At 34.0% G+C, this 17216-nt stretch overlaps 2 protein-coding genes across 2 annotated transcripts; one reads left to right on the top strand and one right to left on the bottom strand.

Moving 5' to 3' along the window:
* The first annotated feature begins 560 nt into the window (after positions 1-560).
* LOC136806816 (uncharacterized) lies at positions 561-11407 on the top strand. The gene is made up of 6 exons (XM_067063396.1): positions 561-790; positions 2883-3082; positions 3411-3580; positions 6100-6402; positions 7934-10494; positions 10734-11407. The coding sequence occupies exons 1-6, from the start codon at positions 704-706 to the stop codon at positions 10989-10991; spliced, it is 3579 nt and encodes a 1192-aa protein (XP_066919497.1). The 5' UTR covers positions 561-703; the 3' UTR covers positions 10992-11407.
* Positions 11408-14149: 2742 nt separating this feature from the next.
* Positions 14150-16466, bottom strand: LOC136806830 (uncharacterized). Its single transcript, XM_067063409.1, has 4 exons — positions 16403-16466; positions 15749-15795; positions 15420-15479; positions 14150-14701 (listed from the first exon to the last, which is right to left on the bottom strand). Exons 2-4 carry the CDS (start codon positions 15774-15776, stop codon positions 14454-14456), a joined length of 336 nt encoding a protein of 111 aa, XP_066919510.1. The 5' UTR covers positions 15777-15795; positions 16403-16466; the 3' UTR covers positions 14150-14453.
* Between the last annotated feature and the right edge of the window lie 750 nt (positions 16467-17216).

The following is a 17216-nucleotide window of genomic DNA, read 5'->3' as shown; positions in this document are numbered from 1 at the left end:
TTCTACTTTCGAGAATTAGAGGATTCCTTGATCTGAAGAATACAGAGACGCTTGAAAGTAATAGTAAATTTAGAAAAAATAAAGGATTACTCAAGATTCCATATGGAGGAATGCGTAAGTTTCCTGCACTCTATTGTTAGATTCTATATTAGTCATGGGTACTAATCAGGGGCAAAGCTTACAAAAAATCTTATAGTTTAGGCTAAAAATATTGATGCAAATCTGGAAGATATCCCCTGGGAAAAGATATATACGGCAATCAAAAATCGCTAGTGAAAACAAAAACGCTGCAAAAAAGGCTTCAGACACATATGGCTATTATTATAGTATTCAAGTGCTGCGTTTTGTTTACTGAACCCCGGGACTGAACCAATCAGAATTCGTTTTGCAATAAGACAATCTTGTACCCAGAGCCACTTGTATCTTTGTTGGTTTTACTGATAGACGTTATACGAACCTTCCTTTCGCAAACGCTATCAGAATCATGAAACAAAGAGACTGGGAACAAGTTTGGTAAAGATGTTATTTTTGTGTTATATTACGCCTACCTCTTTTATCTAAAATGTATTCACGAATGAATTTCAAACAGAAAGGTCAGATAAATATTGTTAAGGTCGTGAATAAAAATTGATAAACTAGTTGTTTGGAAATTTTACGCCATTTTGGATTTCAATGTAACTCATGTTTTGGAGCTTCAAAAGCTATGAAGGATCCTGTTATATTTCTCTTATCATCTTTGCTTTTTCTTGGTTGCCTTGCAAGAATTGCTATTGGTGAATCGATATTCAAGGTAGAAGATTATTTTAGTTTTTTGATTTGAGGCAATTGGGGATCTGTCTGAAATAAAAATCTATAAGGTATAAGAGCTGTCATATTTTCCACACATCTTAAAACTGATAATTGACTATGCGTAAACTAACGTTTTTAATACGCTTAAAGAAATTTTATGCTAGGCTTTTTTTCCAAATTCAGAAATAATTTTCTTTTAGGTTCTGAAATGGTACCCTGAATCTGTAAGCAATACTTTTTTGATTTGATTAACACCAAGTTGACTAATCTTTTCCAAAAGATGACTACATTTTTAGTTATTTTGTTCTCCACTGCAATCTTGCAATTGAAAATTACCCTGTCTAAAATTATTTTTGATTTATTTTTGATTTATTTTTGATTTATTTTTGATTTATTTTTGATTTATTTTTAAGGTGTTCGAGATTTTTTTAGTGTTTTACCTCTCAAAACTTCTAATGTTAAAGCACAATTACAAAATTTCACCTGACCAAAGACCTTAAGCGAACTAAAGTCTATTTCAAATTAGCTGGTTGCGTGTTTTCAAATTTCAATAACTTTCAACAGAATTTGAATTAGTTAGCGGTTTCGTGCTCGTTAAAAAGATAATCCGGAGTGGAGTATTATCAAAAAAGAAAAAAAAGAAAATATGGAAAAACAAAAATGAAAAATAAAGAACATGAAAATCAGCTTCTTGTAGAATAATACTATGATCTTCATTTTTGTATCATAAACCAAACTCTTCAAAATGCGAAAAAAGATATTTAAAAACATCATTCAATCAAAAAATACAGCTTAAAACTTTGCCCTGGTTGACTTAAAAAAGGGCTTTTTTTTTTGTTTTTTGATGATTTTTGAAGTCAATCATTGATATACTTTGGACTATATCTTTCGATGGAAAATTATTTTTGACATTATGATTAGCCTGGGAGTCCAAGAAATCTTGGAAGGTCTTAGAGGTCAAACACACGCTTTTTATTATAAGGACTAATTTTATAGGAATATTCATGATGAAGTTGGCCAAAAAACTAAGACCATCATGAAATTTGGCAACAGTACCTAAGAATGCCATTTTATGCTGCCGGGTTCCGGTGTGTCACATGTTAAATTTAGATTGAATTTGAATCCTAACTTAAGGCCATAGTCAAAAGATTTGTTATGAGATCAAAGATAGAGCTTCCATAAATCAAATATATTTCATTAACAAGTTAAAAATTTTCTACACATTACTAATAGGTTTTAACTTGGAAATATACTTGATTTATTACCTTCTTTTACAAAAAATGCTAGTTTTAATGGGTTATTTTTTGTTTCAAACTTTTTTCATATTGTCTGCAAAAGAATTTTTTTCAAAATTGATGTATCAAAAGTTGTGACTCTTTTTGTACGAAAATTTTGACAAAAAATTGGTCAAAAAGCACTACTTTCAAGCATTTTGACAAAGAATTTCCAAAAATCTATTTTTATGTTTGCCACGACTCGGGTAACTTAATGCATGTCCCGAATTACATTAATTTTTCCGCCCCAGTTCGAGTACATAAACCATAACAAGTTATACATTTTTGGAAGCGTATTTGGATGTAGAATATCGGATTTGGTGTAACTTAATTTACTTTCAGGAGAATTTGAGTTTTTCTAAGAAAACGTGATTATGACGTCATTTTTTTATGACGTCATTATTTTTAAAAGTCGAATATCTCAAGAACTAATACTTAAGACTTTATGAAATTTGGACCATCTTTGGAGATACACCATCTAGTGCAAAAATGATTTCGAAATATTTTTTCTTGGCCAAAAATAAGCTCCTCAAAGTTGAAGTACTGCTCTTCGCAAGAGTCTTCTCCATCAAATTTTTTCATGGCGATTTTTATCTTTTTAGATTCAGGAATAGCTGGCCTAACAGAAAATTTATAATATGTCATGGTTTTGCTGCGTAGATCAGTCAGAGAAAAACACATTTTATACCCGACGAAATATGAAAAAGTCACTATGGTCAGAACCCTTCAGAATACTGTGACAATATTTCAAGATGATCTGCCTCAAAAAGTTAAGAATATCTATGGATAACCATTTTTATGATTTCTTATTTTCTTTAGTCACCTGAGAAGGAAGTCTCGAACTCCAAACTTTCTGATGTTTTGTTATCGCCCAAAAAAGCTGTTCAATTTCTATCTACGAGAGTGAGACGGGGGTTAGGTAGCTCTTACGAAGAATGCTGCAGTGAATCAGGGGGTTGCACAAGAGAAGAAATTAATGAATACAGCTATGCAAACTCACGTGTTATCAAGTATCTAAGGTGAGGAAATTAAATATTGGGTCTAGTTTGTATAGGTTTTAGGCTTAGGCAATATCGTACCCAGATCTATACTCGCATTTTTTTATTTCTATGGTGGACGTGATACAATCGTCCGCGTGCACTTTCAGAATCATAAAAAAGCGAACTGAGGGACTAGATTCGAGTTTGAGGCTCAGGCTTAGCAAAGCAGCCTAACTACTAGAAGTATTATCTATAATTTAAAACTTTTTTGCGAACAAAATATAAAGATTTTTTTAACCCTAACGGGGTTAGAATTTTATATTATATGATTTTTTTTCGTCCTCTTATTTCTTGGAAAAAAAAACAGGGAAATATCATATTGTCGATATTGGTATTGCGATTCTGGCTATTCCATTTCGTCGTGGCAAAGATGTAATTTGCGAATCGATTGTGGAAGCAATTGTGAAGATGAGAAAGATTGCTCCTTCCCGAAATCAAAAAATCTGAAAATTGAATACGCTGATAGCCATCTCTTAGGTTTGTTCATCATTTTTTGTAAACCCATCACGATACTTCAGTCATAGGCCAATATTATAGCGCCTTGCTTGTCCTAGATCTGCTCTTTATCAGGTCAGTTTCAATGTAAGAAAGCTAGCCCTCCAACCGTAAAGGAATGCTTTTTTTGTTAATTCTATTAGTTACACGGTCGTCTCGGCAAGCCTCGCCACCAATACGGTTTTTACTGACCCTGTATATCCCGTTTCCCACCTCGAGACGACCGTGCAACGGATTTATCCCGTTGAAGTCCTTTTGCATGTGTTCCAAAAGCACGAAAAATTTTCAGAACTCTCCAAGCAGATACTTACAATAAAGAGCAAACTGTAAAAGCGGGATATGTGAAAGTGACATTTAATAGCATCGCAATTGAAAGTCTTGCTCAATCCATATCAACCAAAGAAAAGTAAAAATCAAAATAACTTAAAGATTTTCTGCATCCTATTGACACAAACATTCTCAATCACTGTTTTCCTCTTATTCTATTTTTTCTGTCTTTTCAAAACAAAACATTCGAATTTTGACCAAAACATTCGAAAGCACATTCGTCAATATGCAATGTCTTCTATTTTTTTCAATCGAATGTGAGGAAGACAGATACGCTTTATATCCCACCTCCACGCGATGTCTGATGTCTTTCGACCAATGGAATCGCAAGAATCTTACTGATGCAGGATAAATTATACTAGTCATAGCTTTCACTAAATGCCCCCACATAAAGATCATGTCATGCACTTATAAAGCTTTAATGCTTTAAAGATTAAAACATTAAAAAATAATCAGGAATAATTGATTGATTTAATTATTGATTGATTGGTTGATTGATTGATTGATTGATTGATTGGTTGATTGGTTGATTGATTGAGGCTGATTTACTTGAAAAAAAATTATATTCCATTAACAAAATACTTGAAGAATTCGCAGCTTGATAATTTAATAAAATTTAAGGAAAAGCTGGAAAAGCTTCTCAAAAATATATTTCAAAAATTATGGTATCATTAGCTTACAGGTTTTCACATCCGGCAGGTACAAAATGCATAAAACATAATGCATATTGCATAATGCATAATAGTATTGTGTAATTTACAGAACGATTTTATATTTTCTAAAACTCTCCTTTGTAGAGGCTAAAACCGTGAAACCTTAGAAGAGTTTCTTAAGTAAACATTCCAAATCAGAGGGATTTCCCCAGACATGATATTTACTTTTCGAATTCGAACAAAAGAGAAAACATTCGAATCATAACAACAAAGGCTTTTCCGCCAGCATAAATAATAAGAAGATGCAACAGATCAGAAAGGTTTCCCCCTTCTTCTTTCTCAAAAAAAGGTAAACACATTTAAACATTCGAATGTAAAATGATTCGAAGTCTATTTTCTTTGATCTAGCTTTCGCATTAAGCTCTTTACTTCATATTGGCTGGATATTGGGTTATCTAACAAAAAGCATTCACATGGTTAATGCTTTGTAAGAGGGAAAACCCGTTGAAATTTGTTAGAAATTGTTCGAAAAGATCTCCGAGAAAACCCAGAATAAAGATCTTGCTATAAAATTTACGTTTTCGAGTTTTCGCTTTCGAAAAGTGATATACGGAGGAGATATTTTCGTGTTTTTTCTACACTATACTACATTCTGTAAAATACAACTATGAAAATCAAAATGGCGACAAGCATTTTCAGTGGATCATGGATTTTCTTCATCATCTAAAATACAGATTTACAGCTTTCTATCCTTTATTTTTTGGTAGAAAACGGTATATTTGTTTTGTTGAAAGTAACATCTTTCAAATTCTCCATATTATAGACTCTAAAATTGACATTTTTCAAATATTATGCATTATGCATTATGCAATATGCATTATGTTTTATGCATTTTGAACCTGCCGTTTTCACATCTCCTTTTTTTTTTCTCCTAGTTTCTTTCTTACAACAATATATATATCGTGATTATTATTCACTAAATAGACCTTTTCTGATAATGCCGCAGACATCTTAGATTGTAGGCAAAATATATAGTGGTGAATAAATCAACAAGGTAACCAATCAGAAATAGCTTGTTTTTTTCATTGGCTGCTATATTTCAACAATTCTCTATTGCAACTTTGCCTAATAAAATATAGTCAAGAGGATAATGCGTATGAAATTTATCAAAAAGTTCTGCTCCATCTTAAATAGGATGAAATAGAAACCAATCCTAGTTAAGGCCCGGCCTCCACTTGCGTACGCTGTGATTGCACTTCTCAAACAAAATCTTCTATTTTATACGGGCCGCAAATGACGTTATTACCCTATACCCGGGCTGTTAATGATATTTTAGCCCTCTGAAGCCTGGCGCTTTAGTTTCCTCAGCGTGGGTACAATTTGAGTCACAAAACCTTTCAATACCGCCCGCCGATTCGTGTCGGGCCCAAATGACACTATCGGGCGAATAATCAAACTACGCGGGCAGAAAATAACAACAACGACCTCAAACTGAACGCTATTGTTATAATATCTTTTCAGGAAATAACAAGGCAGTCATTATCCGATACGGGCAATCAAAAATCCCTCTTAGATTATCAAATCAGAAGACCGCTAAAGTTGTTTGTAAGAGTCTTGGGTTTCGAAGTGCGTTGGTGATATACTCTACACGTTCTCGTAAAATCCGTGGAAATGACAAAACTTATATTTCAATCAAATGTGAAGGATCGGAGAGGGACTTTACGCGATGTAAATATGATCTCAAGGCTTCGAAGAATGATTGGATGAGCTTCACTGAGATTAAATGTTATGACAAACATTCATTGAGTTTGAGGAAAGGTTATGGTAAGAGATTCTTTATAAAATTTATCTGTCTCATAAAAGTACGGTATAGGTGAAGTGGTATAGTGGTCATTACTCTCGGTTTTCGCACAAGCGACCCGATTTCGATTCCCGTTTGTGGAATTATCGGACACAGGTGTTCGTAACGTTATGAATTGATTGATATTGAATGTATGTTCAAACTGAAAAATAAATTTGATACAAATTGATCTAAGTTGATAAATTACAAATTTGATTGAAAAACTTACTTTAGAAAATTTGAGTTGACAAAGCCTTGATATAAAATAAAGTTTAGAAAATATTAGCTTACCAGCCTGCCAAATGTGAATTGATATGTGAAAATAATTCCAAATGGTTCAATGTAAATGTAAATGTAAATTTTCAAATGATCAATGCAAATGTTCAAAATGAATGTAGAAAACTTGATTCAAATTTATTCACTGAGTTCTTGAAAACATTCTGATCTCTTCATACCACACTCACGCCTTATGATATGTGATTGAATGAGATTGCAAAAAGCTGAAAAGTGAGCGAGCTGTCGAATGCTCACAGGAGACATTAATTGATAAATATAAAAAACTAATTGACAAATGACGTCATAATGACCTATGCGTGTAATAATTTTTTTTTTTTTTTAATTGCTTTTCTTATAAATAAATAATATATTTTGCACGTTCGTGCTACACCGTTGTGGTATTTCAAATCGCTTGACATTGTATCTTAACCCAGGTGTATTTAAGGAGCGTTGGCCAAGTGGCCAAAGGCGTTAGCGTCTCAAATCAGGGGTTTGTGGTTCGAATCCCCGCTTCTTCCAATGTTCCGTTCAGTTCATAGATAGTGAAGCCGGCTGGCCGTTGACCCCGTGAAAACAAACAAAAGACTGTCTAAAAGTCCTAGATTACTGGGCTATCCACGTAAAATATCGACTCTATTTATCTATCTATGCGTCAGCCCATACCATGAGAGAAGAATAGGGTTCCACAACTCTGATACAAGAGTGTGGGGATAGGGGAGATATACCAGACTTTGCGCTATGATTAAATTGATGTGCAAGAAATATATATACCGTGACTCATTGACAAGCGGTGAAAGCTAAAAAGTTAACACATACTTTAGTTTTTAAAATGACCGCCATTCTAAATTGATTTATCACTGCTGGGGTACCATCTTGAAATTATGCATGTCATTATGTGCATATATTTATTTGCAGCCATGGGATTCATGCAGGAAAATCTGTCAACAGGGGTTCACCTGATTTCTAGGTGAACCAAGCTCTATAATTTTAGAACTTTGTCTGGCTGAGATAAAACTTATTTTTTCTAAAATTTTGAGCTTGGATATCCAGGCTAACCACACTCACGCCTTATGATATGTGATTGAATGAGAGTGCAAAAAGTTGAAAAGTGAGATCTGATATGCGAGCTGTCGAATGCAATCTGGTATCCTGGGAGAACTTTGCAAAATCTCTCTGCAAATCCACTTTGGGCGGTTAAATAATACACAGATACTCGATTATTTATCAATTTTCATTTAGGAGAAAGTAAATGGTATCGAAGATTTGGTGCAGTTTATCTATCGGGAAGACCAATTTGCTACAACTCCTGGAAGGCGTGGGGTGAAAACGAAGCTAATGCGATTTGTCGGGAATTTTCAAGATTCTATATTGGGAAACCCTTCAATGCTACAGCTCTGGTGAATGACACATGGCTTAGTGCTACCGTAACCGATCTAGAATGTGATAGATCGTCTCAACGTTTTTCTGAATGCAAAGCTAATCGTGGAGGTTATTGCCATAGCAAAGCTGGAGTAGTATGTATTAGTGGCTACTATAGCTTCAGTTTAAAAAATGGCGAGAGAGGTTTGCTTGAGGCTATAGATATCCCTATAATCGCCACCAAACCAATTCAATGGACTTTTAACAATACCAAAGTTATCTGTGATAAAGAAACAGGTATACCGTATGGTAAACACGAACAAATCCTAGTGGAAGACCAAAATAATACGACTTGTCTTGTTCGTGATGTTGAGTGTGAAGGATACGAAGATAGTCTCGCTGAATGTTCGTTTGGTATAACACCTTATGAATGTCCAGAAACATTTTATCAAATCTCCATTGACTGTATCTCGTGTAGAGCAAATGACTTCACATATATTATTCGTGAAGTTAATACAACCGGAACCCGTCAGGAACAATATAACTCTATATTAAACGTTCTAGAAAATTTAAAAGCTCGATGTGGAGATTGGAGTTGTTACACTCATGATTATTTTGCCAACGAACATTTACATGCTTATTGTGTGACCTGGTCAGCTCTCCAACGTTTGAAGTATCTTTTAAAGCCGAGACCAAACAAATTTGTCTATCTAAACACTGAATATGATTCTACTAGCATGGTCCGTGAGAAACGCTGGGAAGAACGATTCTCAGAATTACACGAAGCTATTCTGAAATTGAGTACGAGCATCACTAAATCGCAATTACAAGTTTCAAAACGTTTTCAAGAAATCGCTACCTTTAAAACTGAAAAAATTAAAACCAAAGTCAACGAATTCCTTGTCCCAAGAGAACGTCAATTGGCTTTACTATTTGACAGTCAAACATACCATTTGTTACGGGAGCAGCTAGTAAAATTGAAGAACGAAGCAACTATCGTTAAGGAAAAAGAGCTCGCTGAAGCAACCATCGATACCATTTTGTCTTTCGTATCGGCTTTGTTTCAGATTGGCGAGGATTGGTTTGAGCAGCTGATTTCTTTAGCCAAAGATGGCGTCAGTCAGATCCATCAAGCCAAAACTGAAAGTAAGCGTGTTGCATATCTTGTTGGTGAAACTAAAAAACTATCGCCCATTATTGAAAGGTTCAGACAACATTTTGAGAAAAATAAAGTGGATTTGAAAGCAGCTCGGAGGTTTTTATTGGTGATTAAGGTGGATAAAGAGAGATTTGATTCTCATGCTGCAGCTGAATTTTTAGACAGATACGGTGGTGTTGGTGAGATTGCCATCGAACCAAATGAGTTTTCGTTGCTTGGAGACATTTTAAGTAACGTTGTTGAGGGGCTTTGTGGTGTCATTATTGAATCGAGATCAATACTTGCAACAGATGCCATCCAATCAGAAGCTCAAGACGGTTTATGTGCAGAGACAAGAAAGACAATGAACTCCGTCCTAACGATTATCCAGGAAATTAACAGTAACGAGGCAACTATGGCACAAGCTTTGGAGGATTTAGCACAAGCTAAACTAGAAGAATCAAGTGCTTATGAACTATCAAAATCTTTGGAAAATAATATTCAATCAGATCTGGAACTCAAACTCAAACAAATGTTATCAATCTTTATCATAAAGGTCCAGAAACGGAATCTGATTGAAGAAGCGTGTGATAAAATAACGTATTTGAATCATGGCCATGAGAAAGATTTCTGCACTCAAATTAAACAGAACATTGATGATGTTAATATCGATCGGCTGATTGCATTTTACCAACGGGACATGTGTTTGAATCCAACTTTTGCCAGCGCCTTAATTCCAATCACCAGTAAACAACGAAAAGACGGTACAATTGATCTTAGTCAACTCCTCCAGAAATCTAACGATACACTTTGGAAGACGTCAGGAGAAGTTTTATTGAAGATTCCCAATGATCATAAATGGTTATCAGATCATGGTTGGATACAAGAAGAAGATACAGGTCCCTTCTTTATCAAGCAATTTGAAATCTTCATGCCACCGCAACACCCGTCAAAAGGAGGTCCTTACAGAGTTGAAACTAAGATTGAAATGATAAAAAATACACTTAATAAGGTCCAGTACATGTTTGACGAGCCAATGTCTTTCGGTGTCGATTACGAAGATAACGTCGGTTTCTTATCGTGCAGAGGTCACCGATATTCACCATACCAAACCTGTTCTACCGATCAAACCTACTCTGTTTGCATAACCAAATCAGGAACCTTACCAGGACCATACTATCCATCGGCAGATTCGACATGGAAAATCAGTGTTCGAAGCAAATATGAATTACCAAATGTCTATTCATCTACTCCTTTTCATCTTCAAGCGAAATTACAAATTTGTTCTACTCAACCAAAAAAGGTATATTTCATTACATTGTATTATTTCTTTTCACGGTATAAAGCTTTTAAAATGACTGATTTTTCAAATTGTTTTTTAATAACAAACAGTTAAGTACTTAGCCTAAAAGCTTGAGGGCTAGACGATAGCTTTGGTACCATTAGAAAACTGTTTTATATCCTTTCTAAATAAAAATATTATCAAATACCTTTAAATCAAGCAGGTTAGAAACTATAACCCACAATTTTCAATGCTTATAGGTGAACCGAAGGCAAAGAGATCGTTCTTCCAGCAGACCAGGATGCTGCACAAACAAGCAGTATTCTGATGTTAAGGAGAGAATCAAAGCTTCTGGAAACAACCCTTGTAAGCCTTGTCCTGCAGGGATGTCAAGATTGGGTGGCTATTTCTGCGAGAACTGCCCACCCGGTATGAAACCCAGTCCAGACGTGTATGGTTGCCAATCATGCCCTCCCGGAACCCAAAATCAGAAATCGGATTCTTCAAAATGCCTTTGAGAACTTGGTCTTACAGTGTTTATTACACAAATTTAATGCTCATTTTTGTTTTATTTTGAACTGTAATTTGATTGTGGTTATATATAATTAAACTGAATTATCTGATCGTTTTTTTTTGATAAACATTTTGATAGATATTGAGGGGTTGATTTAGAGTTTATTAGCTTAGTTTATTTTTTAACAATCTTCATTTTATGTGTAACTTTAGGGCATTACCCAGATGCAGCGACGCCAGAAAAAGATAAGGGGTATAGAATGGCACCCTAAGTTCACTTTTTATTGCACTGGTAGTTTTAGCTTATTTGATTATTTTATGTAAAACACGTATATTTTAGATTTTAGCAAGTGTAGTTAACATTTTCTTTTTATCTCGACTTTCTTCTACACTTTTTTATATTAGAGCCAGTAAGTTTTTGACGGGGCTCGTTAGCCTGGATATCCAGGCTGTAAATTATTTCACAGTCTAGTTTTAGATATTTTATGTTCTGATTTACAGCCTGGTCTCCCTAGAGCGATTTGCATTCTCTTAAGAGAATGCAGTCCGCTTGCTTGCGCTCACTTCGCTAAAACCGTAAGGGCCAATCTACACGGTGTTGAGCAATTCTAAAGCAAAAATAGGATAGTCCTCCAGCTGCTAGTGAAGATAGGGCTTTCTGTTACACGAAAACATGAAAAAGAAGAAAACAGAGGCAAGTTCATTTTCCAAGAAAACATGGTTGGTCATGATAATGCATGCAAACTTTTTTATGGACTTTGGTGTAATCTTTGGATGTTTTTAATAGTTTTAGATCTTGTAAGACTGCTTTTTATTAATTTCTGTTTTGCTGCCCTGGGTTGGCTAGGAAACATGGGTTTTCACTTTCATTCTCTAGGGAGACCAAGCTCTATAATTTAAGAACTTTGTATGTTGAGGTAAATTTTGTTTTTTCTTAAATTTTGAGCTTGGATATCCAGGCTAGGGGCTCGTCTGCTCTTATTTTTTTTTTTTTGCACTTTGAGTCTTCTTATCTTATTCTTTTTGTTCTTATTAATAGGGTCAGAGGAATGTAAAGAGATGGAAAACAGCTATTTTTGAAAACAATGGAAAAACGGCTCGTCATATACCAGGTCTCTTGCCCTTAAGGGAGTTTATATCGAGTAAATAGGTTTCTTTTGTTGTCGCTATAAAAAATTAGCGTGTTGTGACAAAATCCTTTTGTTTCAAGCCTGATTATGCGCAAACTTCTAGGGCTTATATTTTGGGTATGTATACGAAAAGGTACCTATATCTTCTTTCTCAGAATTTCCTAGCGATTCTACTGATATAACCGCATCATGACCACCACCATAATATGGAAAGCTAGAGCTCGAGAAAACTATAACTTATAACTTATAATCTTGATTTTACTCGACTTCTGACAGTTTTACAAGAACCAATTTAATATCATTGCGTTAAGAATTTCTTTTGCTATACATTGGTAAAAATATTGCTCCTTATACTTATAAATTTTAACTAGTAATCGGCAAAAAAGGAAAAACTAATTTTCATTTTTATCGTCGAATCATGTAGAAACCATCCGATTTGTATGGCGAGCCGTCTTTTCTGGACTTTCATTTAATGACCTAATCAACGTTTTACAATAGAATTTTCAATAGAAGTGATCGTTGAACTTTGAGTAATCAGAAAAGCTGTTTTTCCATCTCTTTACATTCCTCTGATAGGGTGAAATTGTTCTTATTTTGGTAATTTTGAGCCTCATGAAAAAGAAAAAGTGCCTTGACAAAACATTTTCGTGGATCACCCCCACGTCAATGAACCGTTAGCTTTAAATTTTCTGTTGAAGCATTTAAGCAATTATATCAATTTTGAATATAATTTCTTTGAAACCAATCTTATATATTTCTTATTGACAGAAAATAAGTTAGATAAAAAGTTACAGGCCTTCGAAGCAGGTCTAAAACGGCCAAAATTCACAAAGTAATCCAATTTTACAGTGAAAAATCTAAACACAGCTTCGAAATCAGCAAGGCTCTAATATTCCAAAAAGTCTGATGTCATGATTCTTAAAACCGTAGAAATATTCTTATTTTTTGTCATCTTCATTTTATTTTCTTCAACGAATTTATAAAAATCTTCAATCCTTAAAGATGTTTCTCCTAAGGAATATCTTTCCAACGGTGAGTGAATTTTTAAATAGTGTAAATAGGTACTGAGGAATTATACCCTTTTCTCACAGACCCGGTGGGATCGTCCCACTGGAAAATCTAGCCTTACTTTCAAAATCTTTTTCCCTGCAAATGTACGAAAAGAAAACACTAGAGAACTTTTTTAAAATGCATGAGATTAATAAACATTTTTAAAAATCAGACATCTTCGAGCCGCCATGACAGTTGTCCTTTACGGACAAAGCTAGAAAATCAATTTTTTTCTGAAACAAAAGAAATACAATGGTTGCTCTCCACCGTTTTATAAGTCATTTATCCAGTGTCTCTTATAATTCCTTGGTTCAAATTAGCCGAAAGTCGGTTGTATAACCGGATCGGTTATTTAGACGAAAGCTTATCGGTAAATTGACCGATCATTGGTTATTTAGCCTATATCAAAAATTAAAAATACAATTGGAGAAAAACTATAGATAGTCTCGCGTTATAATTTCTTCTTGAACTGACTTTCCTTAACCCAGTACGCATTTTTCAACAAAGATTTTGTTTATTTCAACTCCCCAGGAAAGAAATATAAAGAATCTCGATTATTTTTGATTTGAAATCGTCTAAATAAACGATGATCGGTTAAATAGCCTATAAAATTTTCCGAGATGGTAACAATATTTGACTTTACGCATGTATTTTGTTGAATTTTTACTATCTTTGAAACCAGAGTTGATCCGAAGACAAAATTTGGCACACACATACCTCACATAAAAAGTCTTCATTTGTAAAAAAAGAAGACGCGACAATTGATAGTTCGACAAAAATGAACAATCATCTTGTTTAGGCTAATTAACCTATTGTCCAAATATCCAATAATACGCTACACATCGGCTAATTTGAACATTTTCCTTTGATTAATAACATGCGAATATAAATTCCCATATATTTCAGTCCATCATTTTAACCCCGAACTGGCTAAAAAATCATACCGGATATGTGAGAAGGGGTGAAAGAGAGAATAAAAGTAATTAGTTTTGCTCAATTTGCACATTGATGCATTGTGGGTTCATTGTTTTTTCTTTTTATTAAAAAACGTATTGTATATTAACAAGCGTGGTTAAAAACGTTAAAAAATACATAAAAAATGCACCAAATTTTAGAATACAAAGTTTACTAGGTAAAAAAATAACACAAAAATTATGAAAAATGTAAAAAAATAAAATTGTGCAAGAAGTGTACAGTCAATTCTCCTAATTTATCCGAAAATTAAAAACATTAGTTTCAGTTTTCTTACAAAAGAAATAAATAATTAACTGTATGATGGTGTAAAATTTAATGTCCAGGACATTCCGGTAAATTGCTAGGAAAATCGCAAGTGTTGAATGATCTGTTCCATCCAAGACCTGCTGGACATGACATCAAAAAGTCTTGTCCAGGATGAGCTCCACACAGGACAAATTTTGTGCAGTCAAATCTCCATTGTCTAACATAGGCAATTCTTTCTTGTTTCTGAGCATGTGTTAGGTTAGGGTTGCTTAAGATTCGGTTGTTTCGTGCTCTGACTCGTCTACATGCTCGTCCTGAAACATGAAAACGATAACAAAAATTTATAAACAAAAGCGATAAAAACAACATAACGTCATCATAAGGCTTCTAGACGAAAAACTTTTAAGATATTGTAAGGATATTTTAATGATATGTAATTTCTTAGGATATAAGACCATAACACTCTAATATATAAGAACACTTTAAAAACATACTAGATAAAAACCCATAAATTTAAGAATATCTTTAGGCTGCAAAATCTACTCAGTTTCTTTACTTTTTATCAGGGTATGAGTGTTAATAAATGCATTTATGTAAAAACGCACAGTAGGAGGGGTGCAAAATTTGTGTTGGAGAGCAGATTTTTATGACACTGTAATAGCATACCGCAGTGAATCTAAAAATAGACATTGATTTTTCTGTTTGACCGAAATTCAATCCCATCACCCTTCGCGTTAACTACGCCTGCATGCAAATTACACTCAACTACAAAGAAAAAGTAATGACTTTCACGACTTTTTAATTAAGACGAAAAGGATTGTGGGATTGATTTTCGGTCAAGTGTTAAAAGTAATAATTATGACGTTTGCATAACGGTGTGCTATTATATATTCGTAATGTAAAAAGATAATTAGAGTGTCATAAAAATCTGCTCTCCTACACAAATTTTGCTCCCCTCCTGTCTACGCTACGGACGCAAACATAATCACTGTAATTGAGAAAGTAAAATTGAAAGTTGAAAATGAAACATACTTATAGCTCTTCTTTCGTTGGCTGGCATTGACATTGCGGATGCAATCACCACCAAGAACACTAAAGTGAAGAAGAATCAATACAACATTAAAGCCTCTTCACCTTTCAATAAACAATTGTCAAATTTGCTAAGGTCAAGAAGTTTGCAATCGTACTCACAAAAAAAGACAAATTGGTCCATTCTTTTTCAACAAAAATAAATTCACAACAAAAATTATCATTATGACAACTCACAGAAAAACTTTTAACATATATTTTTTTGTAATGAACATTATTTACAAGGCTCTTATTTGTCATCGAACACCACCTGCAAATATATACTAGCTTACCTGTGAGAACAATAAGTTTCAAATGCATCTTCGGTTTAATCGTCGATCTGAAATGTGAAATATGAAAAATCAAATTTATCTTATAATTGTTCATTATCAAGACATCCAAAACCACAAATAGGTAGAATCATCCGAGTACAGAGTGTATTGAGTGACTAACGCAATCAAATTTCTCCCTTGGCTGTCAAGATTTTTTGTTATGAAGTATCAGTTTTTGCAAAAATGAAAATTATGTTGGTATATGCAGAAATCAGCACTCTTGAGAAAAATGGTCCCGAGAAGACAGAATTTATCCTGAGAAGAGCAAAATTGGGTGGTATCTGTGTCAAAATAACCCTAAAACTTTATTACATGGGTACTAAAATACCACTTCTCTAAAATGGGGTGGTGGTATACAAAAATTCTCGAAAACCCTTTTAGTACTCATATTTCATAAACGCCCCCTTTGAGTTAATCGCTGTATGATAATCGCTATTCTAAATATCTGTTCATATTCTACAGTATTGTTTCGAGTAAAAGATTCACTTCCCAGGCTGGAGATTCTACAACCATTCTTTATCAGAAAAATACCAAAAGCCCTGCTAAAAATAATTTTAGTATCCATTTGCTATTGGACCAAAATCAAGGTCACTGAAGTTGTTAAGTCATTCTTACCTGTAGCTGTAGTAACTTCTGAGAAAGGTTTTCAAAATTGATCGTATGGAAATTCTTCAAAAATCAGCCCTATTTATACGAATTTGACACTAATTGCCTTTTGTCAAGATGATTATTTTGGTGTTGCCAGCAAAAATGAGGCATTTCCTGTTCACGTAATTTAGTTCGGATATCAAAATGTATTATTGATTCAATTTTTGTATACCATGACTCTAAGTCTAAAGTAAATCTAATGTTATGTAAGATGGATAAGGAAGACTTATGTAACTTTTTATGGTTGAAAGGAAATTTAAAATATAAAGATTTGACTTATCCTAATTCAATCATTTTTCTTAGAAAACATAGCTTAACGACTTTAACTAATAAGCACGTTACGTGGTGAAAAGTGGACTAGAGTCGTTTATAATGCGTGTAATACAGTAGTATAGACGTGGCAAAAAGTAGACTAGAGTCGTTTATAATGCGTGTAATACAGTAGTATAGACGTTATATGATGATACGATTATTGTTATGGGATTTAGTTTGTATAAACGACTGGAAGAATCCGGTGTTCCGAACTTGCGTAGCGAGAAAACAATTTTATCAAACAACAAACTCTCAAAACAAAATCAACTCAAATGAAGAACTTTTAACACACAAATCCACACATATCTTTTTTCAAGAATTTTTTTTGGAGCGGGAAAGAATTATACCGTATTACTTCGAATAAACGCCCCCTTCTTTTAAACGCCCCCTTCGAATTAACGCCCCTCTAAAAGAAATTGTGACCTTAATACTTCAGTACCAGTGTTGATTGGGTTTGAAAAGGAAGATT

The sequence above is a fragment of the Clytia hemisphaerica genome, unplaced genomic scaffold (assembly GCF_902728285.1).
Source record: "Clytia hemisphaerica strain Z4C2 unplaced genomic scaffold, Clytia hemisphaerica genome assembly, whole genome shotgun sequence".
NCBI lineage: Eukaryota > Metazoa > Cnidaria > Hydrozoa > Leptothecata > Clytiidae > Clytia > Clytia hemisphaerica.
Note: the sequence above shows the minus strand (reverse complement) of the source record. Positions and strands in the feature narration are given on the sequence as shown.

Coding starts and splice junctions, on each gene's coding strand:
- LOC136806816 (XM_067063396.1), top strand. CDS start 704: ATGAAGGATCCTGTTATATTTCTCTTATCATCTTTGCTTTTTCTTGGT. Junction 3,083..3,410: donor CGTGTTATCAAGTATCTAAG/GTGAGGAAATTA, acceptor AAAAAAAAACAG/GGAAATATCATATTGTCGAT. Junction 6,403..7,933: donor GAGTTTGAGGAAAGGTTATG/GTAAGAGATTCT, acceptor ATTTTCATTTAG/GAGAAAGTAAATGGTATCGA.
- LOC136806830 (XM_067063409.1), bottom strand. CDS start 15,776: ATGCATTTGAAACTTATTGTTCTCACAG. Junction 15,480..15,748: donor GAAACTTATTGTTCTCACAG/GTAAGCTAGTAT, acceptor TCTTCACTTTAG/TGTTCTTGGTGGTGATTGCA. Junction 14,702..15,419: donor CAACGAAAGAAGAGCTATAA/GTATGTTTCATT, acceptor TTCATGTTTCAG/GACGAGCATGTAGACGAGTC.